At 34.1% G+C, this 16,249-nt stretch overlaps 1 protein-coding gene and 1 long non-coding RNA gene across 7 annotated transcripts in view; one reads left to right on the forward strand and one right to left on the reverse strand.

The window, feature by feature from the left end:
• The window catches only part of LOC125843576 (uncharacterized), a 22,540-nt gene extending 12,387 nt beyond the window's left edge, over positions 1-10,153 (reverse strand). The window contains exons 1-11 of one of the 6 annotated variants that reach the window (XM_049522712.1): positions 9,977-10,130; positions 9,746-9,830; positions 7,806-7,999; positions 6,992-7,074; positions 6,247-6,292; positions 6,063-6,119; positions 5,912-5,966; positions 5,741-5,841; positions 5,598-5,661; positions 5,382-5,515; positions 4,371-4,768 (exon numbers count right to left, since the gene is read on the reverse strand). In XM_049522712.1, the coding sequence (XP_049378669.1) occupies positions 4,595-4,768; positions 5,382-5,515; positions 5,598-5,661; positions 5,741-5,841; positions 5,912-5,966; positions 6,063-6,119; positions 6,247-6,292; positions 6,992-7,074; positions 7,806-7,999; positions 9,746-9,830; positions 9,977-10,054 (1,071 nt within the window). In that variant the 5' untranslated portion in view covers positions 10,055-10,130 and the 3' untranslated portion in view covers positions 4,371-4,594. Of the gene's footprint in view, positions 1-4,370; positions 4,769-5,381; positions 5,516-5,597; positions 5,662-5,740; positions 5,842-5,911; positions 5,967-6,062; positions 6,120-6,246; positions 6,293-6,991; positions 7,075-7,805; positions 8,000-9,745; positions 9,831-9,976 lie in introns of those variants that run through there. The other 5 variants (XM_049522707.1, XM_049522710.1, XM_049522709.1 and 2 more) reach the window with 5 other exon arrangements.
• Positions 10,154-11,820: 1,667 nt separating this feature from the next.
• Positions 11,821-15,392, forward strand: LOC125844819 (uncharacterized). Its single transcript, XR_007444193.1, has 4 exons — positions 11,821-12,399; positions 13,510-13,639; positions 14,753-14,789; positions 15,190-15,392. It is a non-coding gene; the product is annotated as an uncharacterized LOC125844819 (long non-coding RNA).
• The last annotated feature ends 857 nt before the right edge of the window (positions 15,393-16,249 follow it).

Raw genomic sequence — 16,249 nt, forward strand, 5'->3', positions numbered from 1 at the left:
ATTAGATATTTGGTTAGTTAATTTTGGTTATATAATAGTTTATATTTTTAAATTGTTTAGTTTATAATTAAATCAATTATTTTATTTCGTTAAGATTAAAGAGCTCGTAAATTAATTATGTTAGTTTGTCTTATTTAAATTGCTAGCCGAACTTATCCCAATTAATTCAATTTGGCTACATCTCTAATCCCCGATTGGCTATGTATTAAATCATATGGCAAAGGCTTAAGTTAATTCCCACCAATCTAATTTTGGACTTGCATTTTGCATTTTTAGCAAACTTCCAGCAGCCTTTTTTCCCCACTGTTCCAGCCCATTTTTCCCACTGTTCCAGCCCAACTCCACCTATCTTCCAGCCCTTTCCAATCTTCCCAACAACAAATTAATTTCCAGCCCATTCCCAGATTTCCCTGACCCGGCCCACTCCCCTCTTCCTTCACAAAATAGAACCCAGTAGGCAATTCCAGCTCCAGATGTTCTTAGACAGAACAGTGAGCAAACGGAAAGCAACACAGTACATCGTCAAATTCCAACAGCAATCTCACGGCATCCAACTCCAATTCTCTCCAACGTTCACAAGCCATCAGCAGCGGCGTTAATTTATACGGAGACAGACGGAAAGTAACGAGGAACAGAGAGGGTACGCTGTGATTTTGTCTCCTTCCTCACGTCCCTCTCGATCCGTACGTTAGCAGCAGCATACGTTTTCTCCCCTTTCCTCTTTCGGAATGGGGTGAAAAATTGGAGAAAAGTATGTCTTCCTTTAATGGTGAAATAATTTTCGAGTTTGAAATTTTGGAATTGGGCCCTTGAGTCCGTTTTTCATCGATTTCCCTCCCAAATCCGAACCCTAGCATCCCTCTATATAAACTCTCTTCTTTCTCAAAAAAAGGAGAGGATTTTTTGGCTTTTTGTTTTGGGAGTGAACAAAATTCTGCTTAAGAAAATTTAGGCATCTCTCTAGTTGAGAAAGTTTGGTGATTGTTCATTAAAAGAGAGATAGAAATAAACGATATAGCAAGGGATAAGAGAATACAAGTATATAAAAGGTTTTAAGTTGCTGTTGGTGGAGGAATCTCACTGCTCTGCTCGTTGCTTGTCCAGTCGCTGCCCATAGAAAAGTAATACTTCTTCCCTGCACAATACTCTCTTCGTCTTTGCTGTTTCGATACCATGTTGTTAGCTTTAATTATGCTCTTTTGTTGTTTGAGTTTTGGCGTCTTAACAAGTTTTGTTTGTCTCGAATGAGCTCTGTTTTTTATGCTTAATGCTGATGCTAAAGTCATATTGTGTCGTAGTCAATGCTGTCATTCCTCTGTTCTTGGTTTGGGGTTCATCTTGCCTTTCTAAATCTGTTATTCAGACATCGTCAACTCTATATTTTTGTCTTTCGTTTTAGCATCCTGAATATTAAAGTTCCATTCATTTTACTACTGTTGATGTTCTCTGTTCTTCCTTTGAGATGAGGGAAAATCTTGGAATCTTTAGTATGAAGTTATATGTTGTCATAGCTGTTGATCGGAGAGCATAAGTGGTCATTTTCTCCTTGATTAAATTCCATGGCCATCTTGTTTTGTATTGCGAATGTGTAACCACCTATTTGGTTTTTATTCCTCTTCGTCTTTAGCATGTTTTCATAGTTCTGTTGAGTGTATTTGCCGTCTGCTTATTCTAGTTTGAAGCTAAATGATTATAATGATATCGTTGGGTTGTTTTGAAAGGGGTTCATGTTTCTTATATATATATATATAAATGCGGACTGAGCATCAATACTACTCTTTTCAAATGTTAAGTCATACTCGTTTTTTTTTTCGAGGATTTGCTTTCGACTATAGTTTTGTTTTTTTTTGTGCGTGTGTTTGGAGGTCGGCATTTGGTTTTATACCAGCCTAGTTTTACATAGCTCTTTCACTTTCATAGAAACCTTTGATGTTATAGCTCTACTTATCGGATTAAGTTTAAAAAAAAAAAATGAAATGCATCTTTGGTCTTCTCAAATTTGTTCCATGTTTTCTTGGTTTCTTTTTAAATGGTATAGCTGATTAAAATAGCATTAGTTTAGTTCGAGATTTCCTTAATACCGTGTTGCTATTTATTCCATCTCGCATCTTATAACTCGATATTATTTGTCTTGGATTCTTTATGGCTTTTATTTCGAAAGTTTTGCCTTGCTATCGTGCCAATTTCGTGCTTGTTGTTTGTAGCTGCTTGAGAAAACACAAACGACCACTTTATATATATAAAAAAAAGAGTTAAAGTCAACAATGGGTTGTTGTTTGAATAATTGACCTTTAGCTTATTTTGCTCAAATTTTAAGTCACGTATGTTCCCTTCTTTTGTCATATTTGTGGGGACCTCTTATTCCTATACATTGTTATTCATTTATCATTTATTTTGGGCTAAATTCTACCTGCTATATTTTGTATTTAAGAGTTCAAAAGGTATTAGGAGTGTTTTCTTTCCAAGCTACTGACTATAGGATAGTTAGCAAGTTTCATTAAAGTCATCTAGATTCTTGCTTAGCGTAGCTTATTTTGGGTGTATGTCGATTACATGAGAATTTTAAATTATTTACTTAGTTATAGCTTTGAGACATTATTTTCGAATACTAATCCTTACCATCATTTTGTTGCATGTGATACCATCCGAGTCCTCTTGGACTCCGATCTTCTTTCCCTCATATTTCGAGAGAGCCATAAAGGCTCAAATTCCTTTGTCGAGTCAACCGGCCATTTAAAGTCGATGAACAGGTCCCGGAGTTGAAAGGACACGCAATAATTTGGAGAATTGAAAATTGGGCCAATCTTAATTTCAGAAGATTGTATTTTGTTATTTTTTGGGCTTAAGTCTTTGTTATTTTAATTCCATCTTATTAGTATTTAGGACAGGTGGAAGACGGGCCTGAGGCCCAAAGAAATAACTTTTATGTTAGTTTAGGACAGGTGCAGATAACTCAAATGGGCCGGAGGCCCAAAACAAAAATGGACCCAAATACTGGTCCAGGCGGACAGAAACCAGATTTGGGTCCAACTCCCTTTCCCTCTTTATTTTATTATATTTGTATACTTGTTAATATTTGCCGTTGACCTTAAGGTCGAAAAATTCAAATCCCCGAGAGACGTTCATTTTGATTTAACAATTTAACTAAACCAATCATCTCTTACAAAACTTAAGTATAAGTTTACAAAATATTTCGCTTAGATGAATATTTCTGCATTTTATTTAAAATGGTCCTAACTAACAAATAGTTCAAATTTTGCAAGTTAAACTAAGTTAAAATTATTTTAGCCAAATAAATTAATTGTCGGATAACCGCATCAGCGGATATTCTAGGTGCTTTAAAAAACCTTCCTAGAATATTAATAAGAACCTCGAACCCCTTTTTTTTCATTAGATTCCTGTTTTAGTCTTTTGAAAACAATAGTTTTCTTGATTTTTCTTAAAAATTAAGTGGCGACTCTTAAACCAGTCCAAATATATTATTTCTAAATAAAACATACATACATATGAATCTTGTATAAAAAATGTACCCTAACTAAAAGCCTAAGACACGTCCTATTCGAATGTTGTTTCTCAAATGGGTTATGCAAAAAGCTATGCAATGGTTCAAGTGCAATACAAGTATCCGACTTTGGGAGAAAGAATTGCAAATGCTACAAGCAGAAGACCTCTTCGCCACAACTGTGGGGCATCTATCATGGCTTCTCTCTCCCTCTCACTCTTTGAGCCCATAGAGACTCCCCTTTTCAGCTCTTCTTTTGGTGGGTCAAATGTAGTCTTTTGGTGCAAAACATGTTATTAGCTTGTTAACCTGTAATGACCCTCCTGGTCATTTCGGTGTCTTGCCTTCTGTATGTCGTTTAGAGCATTCCTGTAGAAACCCCAAGTCATTTATGACTTGTTGGGACTGACAGTTCGGTCACCTGGTCATTCGTTTGGTCTTGGTGCGAGTTTTTATGTTTTGGAGCTTATGAACCTTGAACGATCATTTTCGATCAAAAATTCAAGAAGATGACATCGGAATCCATTTCTGACGATTCCATCAGCTCAGGACGGCTCAGAGTAGGCACCAGAATTATGTGGATCAGAGGCGTCGAACTTTGAGATTCTCTTTCCTTTTTTAAGGACTCTTCAATTCTAAAAGGTTCTCAACCACAAAATTTACTGTTTAAAATGTCGTGCCAAGTTAAAACCAGAGAAATGGAGGGGTAGTTTTTCAGTCTCTCAGAATTGCCCACTGGATAGTTGAGCCTTGTTTCCCAAGTCTACTTGGTGATTAATAAAAAGTTCTCTTCAATTGCACCCCTCAACACCCCCCAAACAAGTGTGTTCCAAACATAAGCTAAAATCAGAATGAACACTGAAGAGGATCCTGGCATTTTTTTCACCTACAACCTGAACTAAGAAAAGTAAAAGCACACAACTAGTATATCCGCTACAGTAGAAATGAGAACAATTCTACATGTATATCGTTCTACACCACCATGCTTCCGAAAACAATAATTCCCAATATCTTAATTACATGGAGGAAAACTTAAAAAACATACAACATTACTCCGCACAAAGCTTAAATGTTTAACACCATTGGGCGACATCATTGCTCCATTGGTCTACTCACTTTATCCCAACTAGAAAATATTAACCTCAAAAGAGAATAGAACACTGTCAGAATGCATGACTTTATAAAGTTCCAAAATGAAGAAGGCCAATACCAAGGATACAGCAAACGGAAAAAGAGACTTATAATATGCCGAGGGTATCGTCCGACCTGAAGCAAGACATTAAATCACGTTAGAGGAAAAAGTGGAACTCTTAAGACGAAGAGGAAGGCGATAAAACTCCTAAGCTTGCGATATTCTCTAATGGCAATCATAAGCTTCAATGTTGAAAAGGAAATACAGAAGCTAACAAAGGATTCCACATTTACCACAAACTGGCAAAGTAACTGAAACAACTATTCTAAGAAGTTATCTTTGTATACCACCCACTTACAAAAATATCACCAGTTCCACCTACAGACTAGGTTTCTTCTAGCCCGGACTTTTCTTCTCAACAGCTATGCATAAGATGTTACAAGCTAGTCTAAAAATATATGCAGCTTAAGGTTCAAGCTGCATTTCTGACTCTCAAAGAAAAAACTGATAAAGACCAGAATATCTTTTATTTAAAGATACCCCAAAGGAATCTGAACTATTGTTTCTGTAATTCTTTATCTACTTCCTAGGTGCATTGTGCATCAGGATACTTTGCTACACCGTTAAACATTTCACGCACAGATGAAAAGTAAATACATCTTACATCAATCCATAAATTGTCCGGACTAAGACAAAGTAATGATATCAAATCATGAGCTTTATTCAGATAATGGAGAGATAACTCACAGGATATAGCATATCTAATGCATCCCATGCTGCATGGCGGACAGCTCTTGTTGGGTACATGGGAGCACCTGGTGACGTGAAGCTATACAAGCAAGTTTTCAATCTTGTACTAGTAGCCATTCTCAACTCTAATCCTGCAAAGAGGTCATTGTAACTGTAACACCATTCTTTACAAAACCCATATTTATTACAAATTAGCTAGAAAACTAGATTTACCTTGAAGGACCTTCAATTGGGAGAGATAATGCAACAACACTGGCTCCACTTTTAGTTTTTGAAGCTGACAACATAAGTATAAATGAGAACAAATACAGGAAGAGTAAGGAAATGGCTTGGGATGTTGAAGATACTTCTCTTACCTGATCAGCTAGTTCAGTGACAAATATATCTGCTGCACCACCAATCAAGAAAGCATTCGGGAAATCAGGGAATTGCCTTAAGAAACTTCCTAGTTTGTCACCTGCAGAAAGATTAAACATAAGCATGCGTACTCAACCTTCCATGCGAGGTTACTGCTAAGATCAACTTACCTAGCTTATAGAAAAATATGAACCTTGAGAGGAAGAGAAATAGATCTCTTTGGGCCTGACAAGATGAAGACCGCAAATGATGTTAGGACATGCCCACTAAAATAAGACTTGCTTTGGCACACAGGAAAAACTGAGGGGGCAAACATCAGACCTGCAAAGGGATCTTCTTTAATCGGTCAGGAACAAGGGCAACTTCCTCGAGCAGATACTGTTACACGCATCCAAATAACTTAATTATCACCATTTGCTTTGATCGATCAAAAACAAACAAACAAAAACACCAGTTTTACTCCAAATACTTGAAGAAAATAGAAATCAAGTTACAGGTATTTGACCTTAAAAAGACTCTGGAAACGCCTTGTGTTTGTTTGGATGTCAATCCTGCAAAAAGGATATGTCAACCAATCACTTAACACATTTTAATAATTACCCCTGTACTCCATCCCCATACATATTCAGAGAAGTTATTCTGAAGCACGCAATAAGAAAAAAAGAAGCACAGAGAAAATGTTGAAACCCAAAAGAGCAGGAATATATTTAAATCATAAACCTGTCAGACACTACAGTACAGTTGGATAGCAATATTAAGCAGTCTATTCTATGAGCATCAACCGGGTAAATCTCTGAGTAGCAATATATATTAACGTGGATATGACGAATGCAAGAAGGTGAAGAGCTTTGCTGATACTGATTTGTAGACTAGTAAACTGTTCCAACATGATGATACATTTCGTTCATGCATGAGAAAATGAAAGCAAGAGCAACATCCAATGTTCCACTATCAGCAAGAAAACTTAGGAAGGTTGCATAAAGGGAAACAAGCGTTGATGAGTGTATAAAGCAACAAGCCATCCAGATTGTTGCCTAAAGGATAGACCCTATACAGTGAACTCTCATCAAATTCTAACCTTGATATATCTAAATTATAAAGATTTGTGCCGTTGAACTATTAGCAAGTTCAGCACTAGAATGGAAAACTCACATACTGGTAGCTTTACATACTTCAGACTCCATAGAAGCCGCAAATGAAAAGTGACATTAGCAATCAATAAAATCTTAAAATAAGAGTGGAACTCATACCAGAATACATTTGTAGCTCCTTGAACAAGAGCTGATGAGTATCGGAGGAGGACTTCAGAATTTTCAAGTTGAACCTCAAACAACTGCAAAGTAGAAGAGATTTTTTTTTTAAAAATAGTAATTTCAGTATCGTTGCATGAACAAAACACACACAGACCTCTCCTCCTACACCCCTTCCCACTTTTCTTACTTGTGAGGTCATTTTCCTTCCTCTCTTTTTTTCAGAGTTGGGAGTGGGAAGGAAGAGGCAACTTTGTACGAGCATCTTGATAATATTTACAGATCACACCATGAGAATACGATCTTCACTCTTGGATATGCCTAAACACTTGAAGCTGTAAGAGTTTCTAAGAGACACATTAATATACCCCTCCAAGTCTTTAAGCAAAATGAGTGAAATCATTTGGAATGTCAATCCGGACAGTAAACCCACTTTTGGCCCATTTGCTCACAGCATATACAAATATAATGACCAAATTCAAGCACAGCCCACAATATTGTGAGAAACACATGATGCTAGACCAAGAAAGAAAGATAAAAAGGCTCCTCATAAGTTGGAAAAAGGAAAAAGAAGAAAAACATGTGCGATGAAGTCAATTGAAAAAGTTCATTATCAAAAAATAAAATAAAATGAAGTCAATTGAAAAAGTTCAAGAAAATATCAACACCAGAGCTATAATATCATCATTAACTTGTGGGTCTGAAAACCATCTTTCACTCCTTGATCTGGGAGTTCTCATTCTACCACTACATACAAAGTACAAAACTTAAAAGGGAAACTAAGATCATTGAAGGATGTAAAAAATCTACTAACCCACTTATGGAAAAGGAGTGAAAAAATATTTGCCGCAAAAGATTGGCTCCACAGTTGGACGATTAAATCAAGGATCGGTTTTCCATTCTGAGGTACATGGACAAAATGATCAGCAAGCACATAGTAGTAGCATGTCGGTCCTTCAGCCCGTTCCTCTGCAACCATAATAGCATCCTCGGTGCCAAGTATTATCTCTGTTAAGATGTTAAATCATAATATAAGTTCTCCACCCTAATAGATCACCAAAAATGCTTCACATTAAAATTTTCCTCTAGCATATGATATCTTGTGCTTTCTGGACACATTTAACTTGAAGAACAGATTAACAAAATTCTTCAGATTGAAAATATTAGTTCAAACAGATAAAAATATTAGCTTGCAGTCTAATATTTCATTCCATACTTAAGCTGGGATATACAAATTTTAACACTATTGTATTTTCGTTTGTCACCCAATTAGCTATTTCCCAGTATTGCCTGATATAAGTTTTCATAATCTGCAAGGAACATTTTTTTTTTTGACAAGGAATGCAATGAGCACTTATATCATTTGAAAACCTATGGGAAAAATGCCGCTCAGAAATACCATCTCTATAATAATATAATATAGATGAAATGGAGTATTGCTACATTCTACAACATACAGAGCACAGCATTCCCTACACAAAAGGGCGCTAGTCTAGAACAGTTTCCAATCAGAGCACCAAATTCACTTGATGAATGACAGTTCTCAATTAAAGATATCTTGCGAATGCAACTACCACACATTACACACATTTTGTATAAACATATTAACAGCATAGCATCTTTGTGACTGATATGGTTACATTAAATGACTCTCACAATAGCATTAAGATTAGACAAGTACTGATCCAACGCTTTCTCAAGACTTACTGAAGTAGAATCCTCAAAAAAATTCACCATCTCAACTCTTTCATCTTTTTTTTCTTTTCAAATTGAGGATAGAGAAAAGGGAAATGGGGAGAGGATTACAAGGTGGGGAATCGAACCTCAACAACAAGTGAAAGTCCAAGAAGCCAACCAACTGAGCTACAAAGATTCCCCACGATCTCAACTCATCAATGAGATGTAGATGTATCTTCATATCAATCATTCAGTTCACAAGAGAAGCAAAGAGATGAATAAAAGACCATATATTTACAGGAATCCCAATCTTATATTCCAAAGGTTGCTTTAGAATTGAAGGTGCTCTACAGGTGTAATTGGTAACATTAATGTCAACAGACCAGTTGTATACTTACCAAACAAAATGTAAATTCACAGTCGAGTTAATTTTCACACACCGAGTGTTTACCAATTTTATCTTAGCAACATTAAACATCCAACAGGCTAGCTTCATACTTACCAACAAAATGAAAGTCACTATCAAGTAATTTTCAAAACACACGGAGGGTTTACAACCAAGCCTGCCCAATTTTACCAATAAACCTCCCAGATGACCCCTCTCCTCCTCTCCAAAAGCACCGCTTTTGATTAGTTATTGAGCTTCAGTAGAAAATACATATTAATTCAACAGATCTCTTTTTGATCAACCAAGACTTTAGTTTGTTTGTCGTGGCTCACAACTAACAGAGCAGGATATTTTAGCTACCCCTCTCACAGTTTTTCTAAGCCATAAATATTCGTACAAAATGCAAGTAGAAAGAACTTTCTAAGTTTGCCATGCCTTTTTCATGTTTAACAATCAATAAGTTGACTTTGTTTTCCACATCACGGGAATAATATGCTTAACAAAAGCACCCTACCTAAGCCAGCAAAATACTAAAAGAAGAGTAATAACTTTGAGTTACCTTTTGCTGGATCATCTACTTCCAAAGATATATCAGCGAATAACGTAGTTAACAAAAAAAAAAGAGCGCGCACACACCACACCATACCTAAGGCAGCAAAAAATGAGAGAGTAACAACTTTTGAGTTTACCTTTTGCTCGATCATCTACTTCCAAAGCTATATCAGCGAAAAGCTCTTGCAGCAAGTTACGCCTCTGTGAGGGCGAAGTCAATGCCTGAACCAGAATTCGAAACAGATGCATAGAATTCAATCAACTCAATTAGTCAATGAAAACACAGGAAAATCAAAATTCAACAAAAAAGGAAAAGAAAGGAAAAAAAAGGGAAAGACGCACAACACAAAATCAAAGCATATACATACACGCTGAAACTTCTTTTCAATCTCTTGTGTAAGAGCTGTGAGGTAAGCGGAGCTTCGAGTTGTTGAAACGGTAGGCATTGTTGATCTCTTCGAAATTGCCCTAAATTCAATTTAATTTTTTCTAGATTTTAGATCACATTAATGATAAAATTTGTGGTCAGACAAGATTTTACATCTACAGAGATTGATTTTGACATTTATTTATTCATTCAAAGTATTTCTATTTCTATTTTTTTTTATAGAAACACGAAAGGGATAGGACCAATGGCACTTTTGAAAAAATCAGATATATGTAAGGGTAAAACAGTAATTCGTCTTAGAATATTATAATGGAACAATAGAGAGAGAATTGACCTCTTCCATCTAAGGTTTGTTCTCTTCTAGATAATTCAAATTCAGACGCACACTCTCTTCAAAATTCCTCTCTTTCATCTTCAGCAAGCACAAGGTATGCTTTTCCTTTCAACTTTCTTTTATTAAGTTTTCCTTTCAAGTTTCCGACACTTTTTCTTGTGATTTTTTTCTGATTTATTCACATGGAAATCTGTAATTCCCTCTCTACTTTATTTTTCTTATGAAAAAATTCTCAATTATTATTGAACAGGAAATAATGTAATATAATTAGATAGAGAAGATAGAAGAGAGAATGAACGAGTTGTTTGGGGGAGTTGAAGGAAAAAGGAAAAGGTTGAAGGAAGAAGAATAGAAAATATTTTAAGCGAGCAGATCTGGAATGATCTTTTAAGGGTATAGTTGTCATTTAATTTTGTTGTACTTGTTCACAAACTTCTCTCCACGTGGAGAAATATCAAACATAAATACTGAAATATCTCTCTAGAAATTTCCACTTTTACTTTAAATATATAAACTTTTAGGTTTCACACTCTCCAAAGATTTCATCTTCTTCCAATGCTTCATCTATTTTTCGGGTTCTGTTAATTTCGGTTAAGTTATTCGTAAAATAATTTTTTTAATTCTTTTCTTGAATTTGTTTGATCTTCGTTAAAAACGTATATCTTTAGTTTGTGTCCTAACTAAAGAAATACTCATAATTTTAACATACATAAATAAAAATAAATAAGTCAAATAGATATTTAATTCATGTAGAACTTTAAGTACATTGTTGAGTGTTTGTATCTGTTATTTTTTATTGTTTACGCTTCATTGTTAGTTTTATTAGATTTAAAATAGTTGTAAGTAACTGTTGTATTGGTATTTAGGATGAGCAATTGTGTTTCACGGTATCTAAGTTATAGAATTGATCAGTCTTCAATGTGTTTATTTGCAAATTCGTTGATTTGTTGGTAGGTTTATAGTTGGAAATGGTTCGTTTTAATCTTCTGTTCAGTTGTTCTTTTTTCTTCTTCTGTTCAATTTGATTGTTTTTACCTATCTTTTCTTTGGTAATGGTTGTTTGATTATTCATGTTTCTGCTATCTAACATTGTTTTTGGACATCTCATCTAATTTTTAACTTATATACACTTGTGAATAAGCTGCAAGTTGTAACTTACATATTCACACAATATCCGACCAGTTAGTAACTTCGGGAGACTCATTTCATATACACCAACATAAATTGAAAGAGGTTAAAAAATCATGGGTGTGGACATCTTTTTTTAACAAATAAGCCATCAGCAGAAGTACTATATATAAACAGTCACGTGAACAATGCAAATTGAAAGACCACAACGAACATAAATCTTACTACAATACAACACAAAACTTATAAATTAATAAACAACCTTTTAATGAAGATCCTGTTATGAATCAAAAAAAAATTCTCAATTACCAGTATATGATCTTCCTTTTGATTATACCTTTTGAATGACCTCTCAATTACTTACATAAGATTAGCATGTTATATATATTGTACATGATAAATTGCTTTTATCTACTGAGTAGTGTTAATTCCGTTTTATTTGTAGGTTGTGCTTGCTACTCGACTATTCTCCAAAACAGAACAACCTTCAGTTCTCCTTCTTCAACTTTCAAGAATACTTAGGAACGTTCTCTTTCAGCGTCATAAGTGTTGGCGACAACAAAAGTGTGAGATTTAATTGGTACGTAACCCTTAGGAGTCATGGTTACACAAGGCTTCCATGCCTCCAACTCTGCCATTTGTACTCACAAGGACAGTTTAATATATCAGCCCTTCCAATATCAATTCAATGAACAAGGTAAGTAGTCTAATTCGTTTGTTGTGGCATGTTAAATGCTATTTCTAACTTCATTGTAATTTCACAACTAACATGATGACAATTTAGATATTATGTCCACCTTTAATGGTATAGAAACATGGTCTACTCGCGTTCGTTTCTCTTCTGCATTTCTCTTGCCCGAGTAGTTCCTCCATGGCAATGCTTCAGATTTAACTCAGTTACTCAGCTTCTCCCCATTTCTACTACTTGTGCAAAAATAGTCGTAAGTCTCTTCAATACTCCTTTGCTCTTATCAGTTAAGTTTCTGTTGTTACCTAAAATTTAGATTTGAAGATACATTTGATCCACTGCTGATTGATATTTGTTCTTTCAGAATAATTATTACTGCTAGATAGAATAAAGTCCAGCTATCAGTAACAGGTCTATTCAGGCGATGTTGGCAATTCTTTTGACATTCAGTTTTAGTTTTCTGCTTGTACAATTCTTTAAATGCAATCTGCTATTTCAGAGTACTTTTCCCGATCTCCTCCTCCAAACTTTTCACGATCTCTACTCTGAGTTTTTTCCTTATCTCGGTCTTCTTTTCTTTCTTCATGTATTTGAGTTCTTTTAACAATTTTCGATTTCATGATTGAATTCCTTGTTGTTATTGTTCTTGGTGATATTCTTATGCCTATAGAAGGATGGAATTTGAAACTTTTTATTGAAAACATAGCCTTTGTTACTTTAATATGATTTTTTTTTTGGCTATTTTCAGCATAATCTCTTAGTGAAAGTTCTCTTCTCACCCTTTTGTTTCAGCCAAAAGATCTTAGAAATTTAAAATAGAGAAAACATAGCAGAATGTAGTGAACTATAGTTTTCTTTCAACTTTCCTTTATCTTTTGGTTGCTATGTTTTTTATAATTTTCTTTGAAAGGTATGTTGTGTGTAAAATGTCTATTAGGTTTAGATAACAATGAGTACTGATTTCATGTGCATTAGACTTCTTATTGAATTTTTTTAAAAAGTCCCTTCAAATATTTTGTTAACACCCAATCTAATAATATTTATGGATGAATAAAATAAAATCTTTTTTTTCATCTCCTGTCAATTTTTTTCATTCACTCTTCTTTGTTAATATATTTAACAAAAACATCATAACTATAGATTAATGATAATTTTATAGTTATAGATGATCATGTTTTTGAAATACTCTTCTCAAAGTTATTGCATTTGTTCTTTCTGAATGTAGAACAATTTGATTCGTGTTATCCGTATTGTTTGACTTAATAGTAATCATCTTAGTAGAGAGACGGTTCAGTGTTGGTTTGTCCACTGTTTTGATTCGATAAGAAAGAAATTTGAATTTACAATGCTTCGCCTTGACAAGATGAGCCAGCCCCAGTCTTTTTACTGCCAAGCAAACAAAGTTGTTGATGGAGCTCTTCTTAGTCTCAGCTGAGAACTTTGATTGTATGCATTCACAGAGTCTGTCGAGAACGAGGTATTTATAATTACATGTAAGTTTGACCTCTGCACAATTAATCTATTAGTTTGAATTTTTTTTCCGCGAACTATATGATTGTGAATTTCTGAAAGCTGAATGAATAATGAATAACAGTTTCTTGGTTTCTGATCTCTTCTGTTATGATAAATTGATAATATGAGTGACAATAGGATTGTCCATATTTCACGTAAAATCAATAAATCGAATAAAAAATGTTAATGATTTATCGATATTGTGTTTTTGATGTAATGGTGCAGAACGATTTAGCGTTATTGGACTTTAGGATTATCGGTTTAGGACTCGATTTGTCCTATTTCCCCAAGGAGTTGTTTGGTATGAGGTATAAGGAATTCCAGGGATAAAATGCATGACTATTTTATCTTGCATTTGGTTGGAGGTATTAGGCAGTTCTGATACTATTTATCCACACTTCATACCTTAGTGATGAGATAAGTTATTCATATATATGGTGGAATAACTAATCCCAGGATAACTTAACTCGGAATAATTAATTCTGGGATAACTTGTTTCTAACCAAAAGACCCTTAGCGGTTTAACCTATAACCCGATAAACTTATTATAATAAAAAAATTCCATGAAATTATAAGTTAATGCTTTCAAATAAGCTAATCAGACATAGCTTCCTAATGTTGCAAGTTCTATTTCACCTATAATTAACATCTAGCATAAAGAGCTTCTTTTAATGATAAGTTAGTAGATCTAACATCTGGGATACCAGTAACCTCGATAATTTTAAAATCACTATCCAATATTAATCTGTATGTATCACTATATGATCCATCACTTAATGATAAGAAATTCTTTTAAGTTATCTTTTGAGTGAGGTTCACATATATGTGAGTTGAAGAGTTCTCTACCAGCACTTTCTATTAGTGGACAACCATCTTTTTATCTTAGCAACATGGTGATCTATGGTGTATTCTTGATTCTTATATTGATTCTACTGATTTGCAATAATTTCAGAGAAATTAGATGCCCTCACTGCATAACTTTGAATTTTAGACAATATGCTTATGAGCAAACTTATCATGTCAGTAGTTCAACATTTTCGAGCACACATAAAGAGATGCATTGATAACAGTCCTCTTATTTATTTCTTATACAGAGGAAATCATGTGAGGGAAAACTTTATTCGCAAAAAGGTAAACATCTGGATTTTTAGAATATTTTATTTATGGGTAATCTGTAGTTCTTATCTATCAAAATAAGAAAAGGAAAAAAGTAGCACTGATTCTCTATGAGGTAAGTTGTGTGATTCTAAGTTCATCCTTTCAGAGCAATTGTTGATAAAGGAGTGAAAATATTGCATTTAAACCTCTTCCATGTTGGTCATGACTTAAGAGTCTAGGCAATGATTAATTTCCTCATCTCTTGGTGACACTATCAAATGCTAATTACAGCCAAAATGTAGAGAGAATTCATTCGAAGAACAGTCAAGCTTATTTAACTCTAATATGTCTGGTCATATAGTCTAGCCTCTTCAAAGATAAAGTTTTGTAAAGGTGGTTACTTAAGGAAATTTTTTCCCTTGTCATAGCCTAGGTTGATCAAAGTATATCGATTGTTGGGCATGAAGACTGTTAAAGACAAAGCTGATGGAGTAAAAATATCCACTCTTTAGTCCAATGGAAAGTTCTGTTCACATCAACATTATTTTTTTTAATGATGTATTATTTAATTTATACTGCAAAATTGTATCTATAAATATTTAAAGTTATGTTATCAATCAACTATGTTAATTTTGAAGGTACTCTCCTTGATTGAGGGTTGATAACAATACATGATTTGGTATTGACAATATCTGCACGTTTATAAAGTAGACATAGTATTATGTTCTTCTACATATACTTTTTTTTTTACTACTGTCCCTTTCCAACTAACTTTACGAAGTATCCGGAAAATATAAAATGTTGGGCTCGTGTTTAGCACGGGCAAGAACCATCTAGTATAAATAAAGGAAAGGAATAGGTGAAGCAATAATTTTAATTTTTCATGTGTAGTGGCGTTTATGGGGAAGGAAATGGGGGCAAATGGCTTGTGGTTTATTAATACACGTTTGTTGCGGCCTTTTTTTTTTTTATAAAAATTTAATGAATCCATTTTGGATAATGGGGACCGAGAAAGTTCCATCGGTCTCCTCTCACACTTGCTGCTCAAGATTAATGTAACGTTTTTATTTTGGTAACCATAACAATATTTCCATATTGTAATAAGTTCTATATACGTTTGGCCCCATTTATTTAAACATTAAACATTAAATTTTAGGTTTAAAATACATATTATTTCTTCTTCTATCTATTGGATAGATCTTAATTACTCAATTTTCTTCTGAATAATACAATACAATATTTGGTTTCAATATCAATGTAAACAAGCTCTAATCTAAGTTCAACTCTGCTTTATTATCCTTTATGTGGATTCTTAGAAATCCATTCCGAAGTTAATGTTTAATATTCACGTGAACCATTAATAATAATGTCAAGTCTCACATATAGCATTTTATTTATTTATGATATGATTTAAAATGATACTCTAGGTATAATGGCAATTGAACAAAACCACTTGGTAGATCAAATTCTGAAGAAAGTTTTCACAAATATCT

The sequence above is a fragment of the Solanum stenotomum genome, chromosome 11 (genome assembly GCF_019186545.1).
Source record: "Solanum stenotomum isolate F172 chromosome 11, ASM1918654v1, whole genome shotgun sequence".
NCBI lineage: Eukaryota > Viridiplantae > Streptophyta > Magnoliopsida > Solanales > Solanaceae > Solanum > Solanum stenotomum.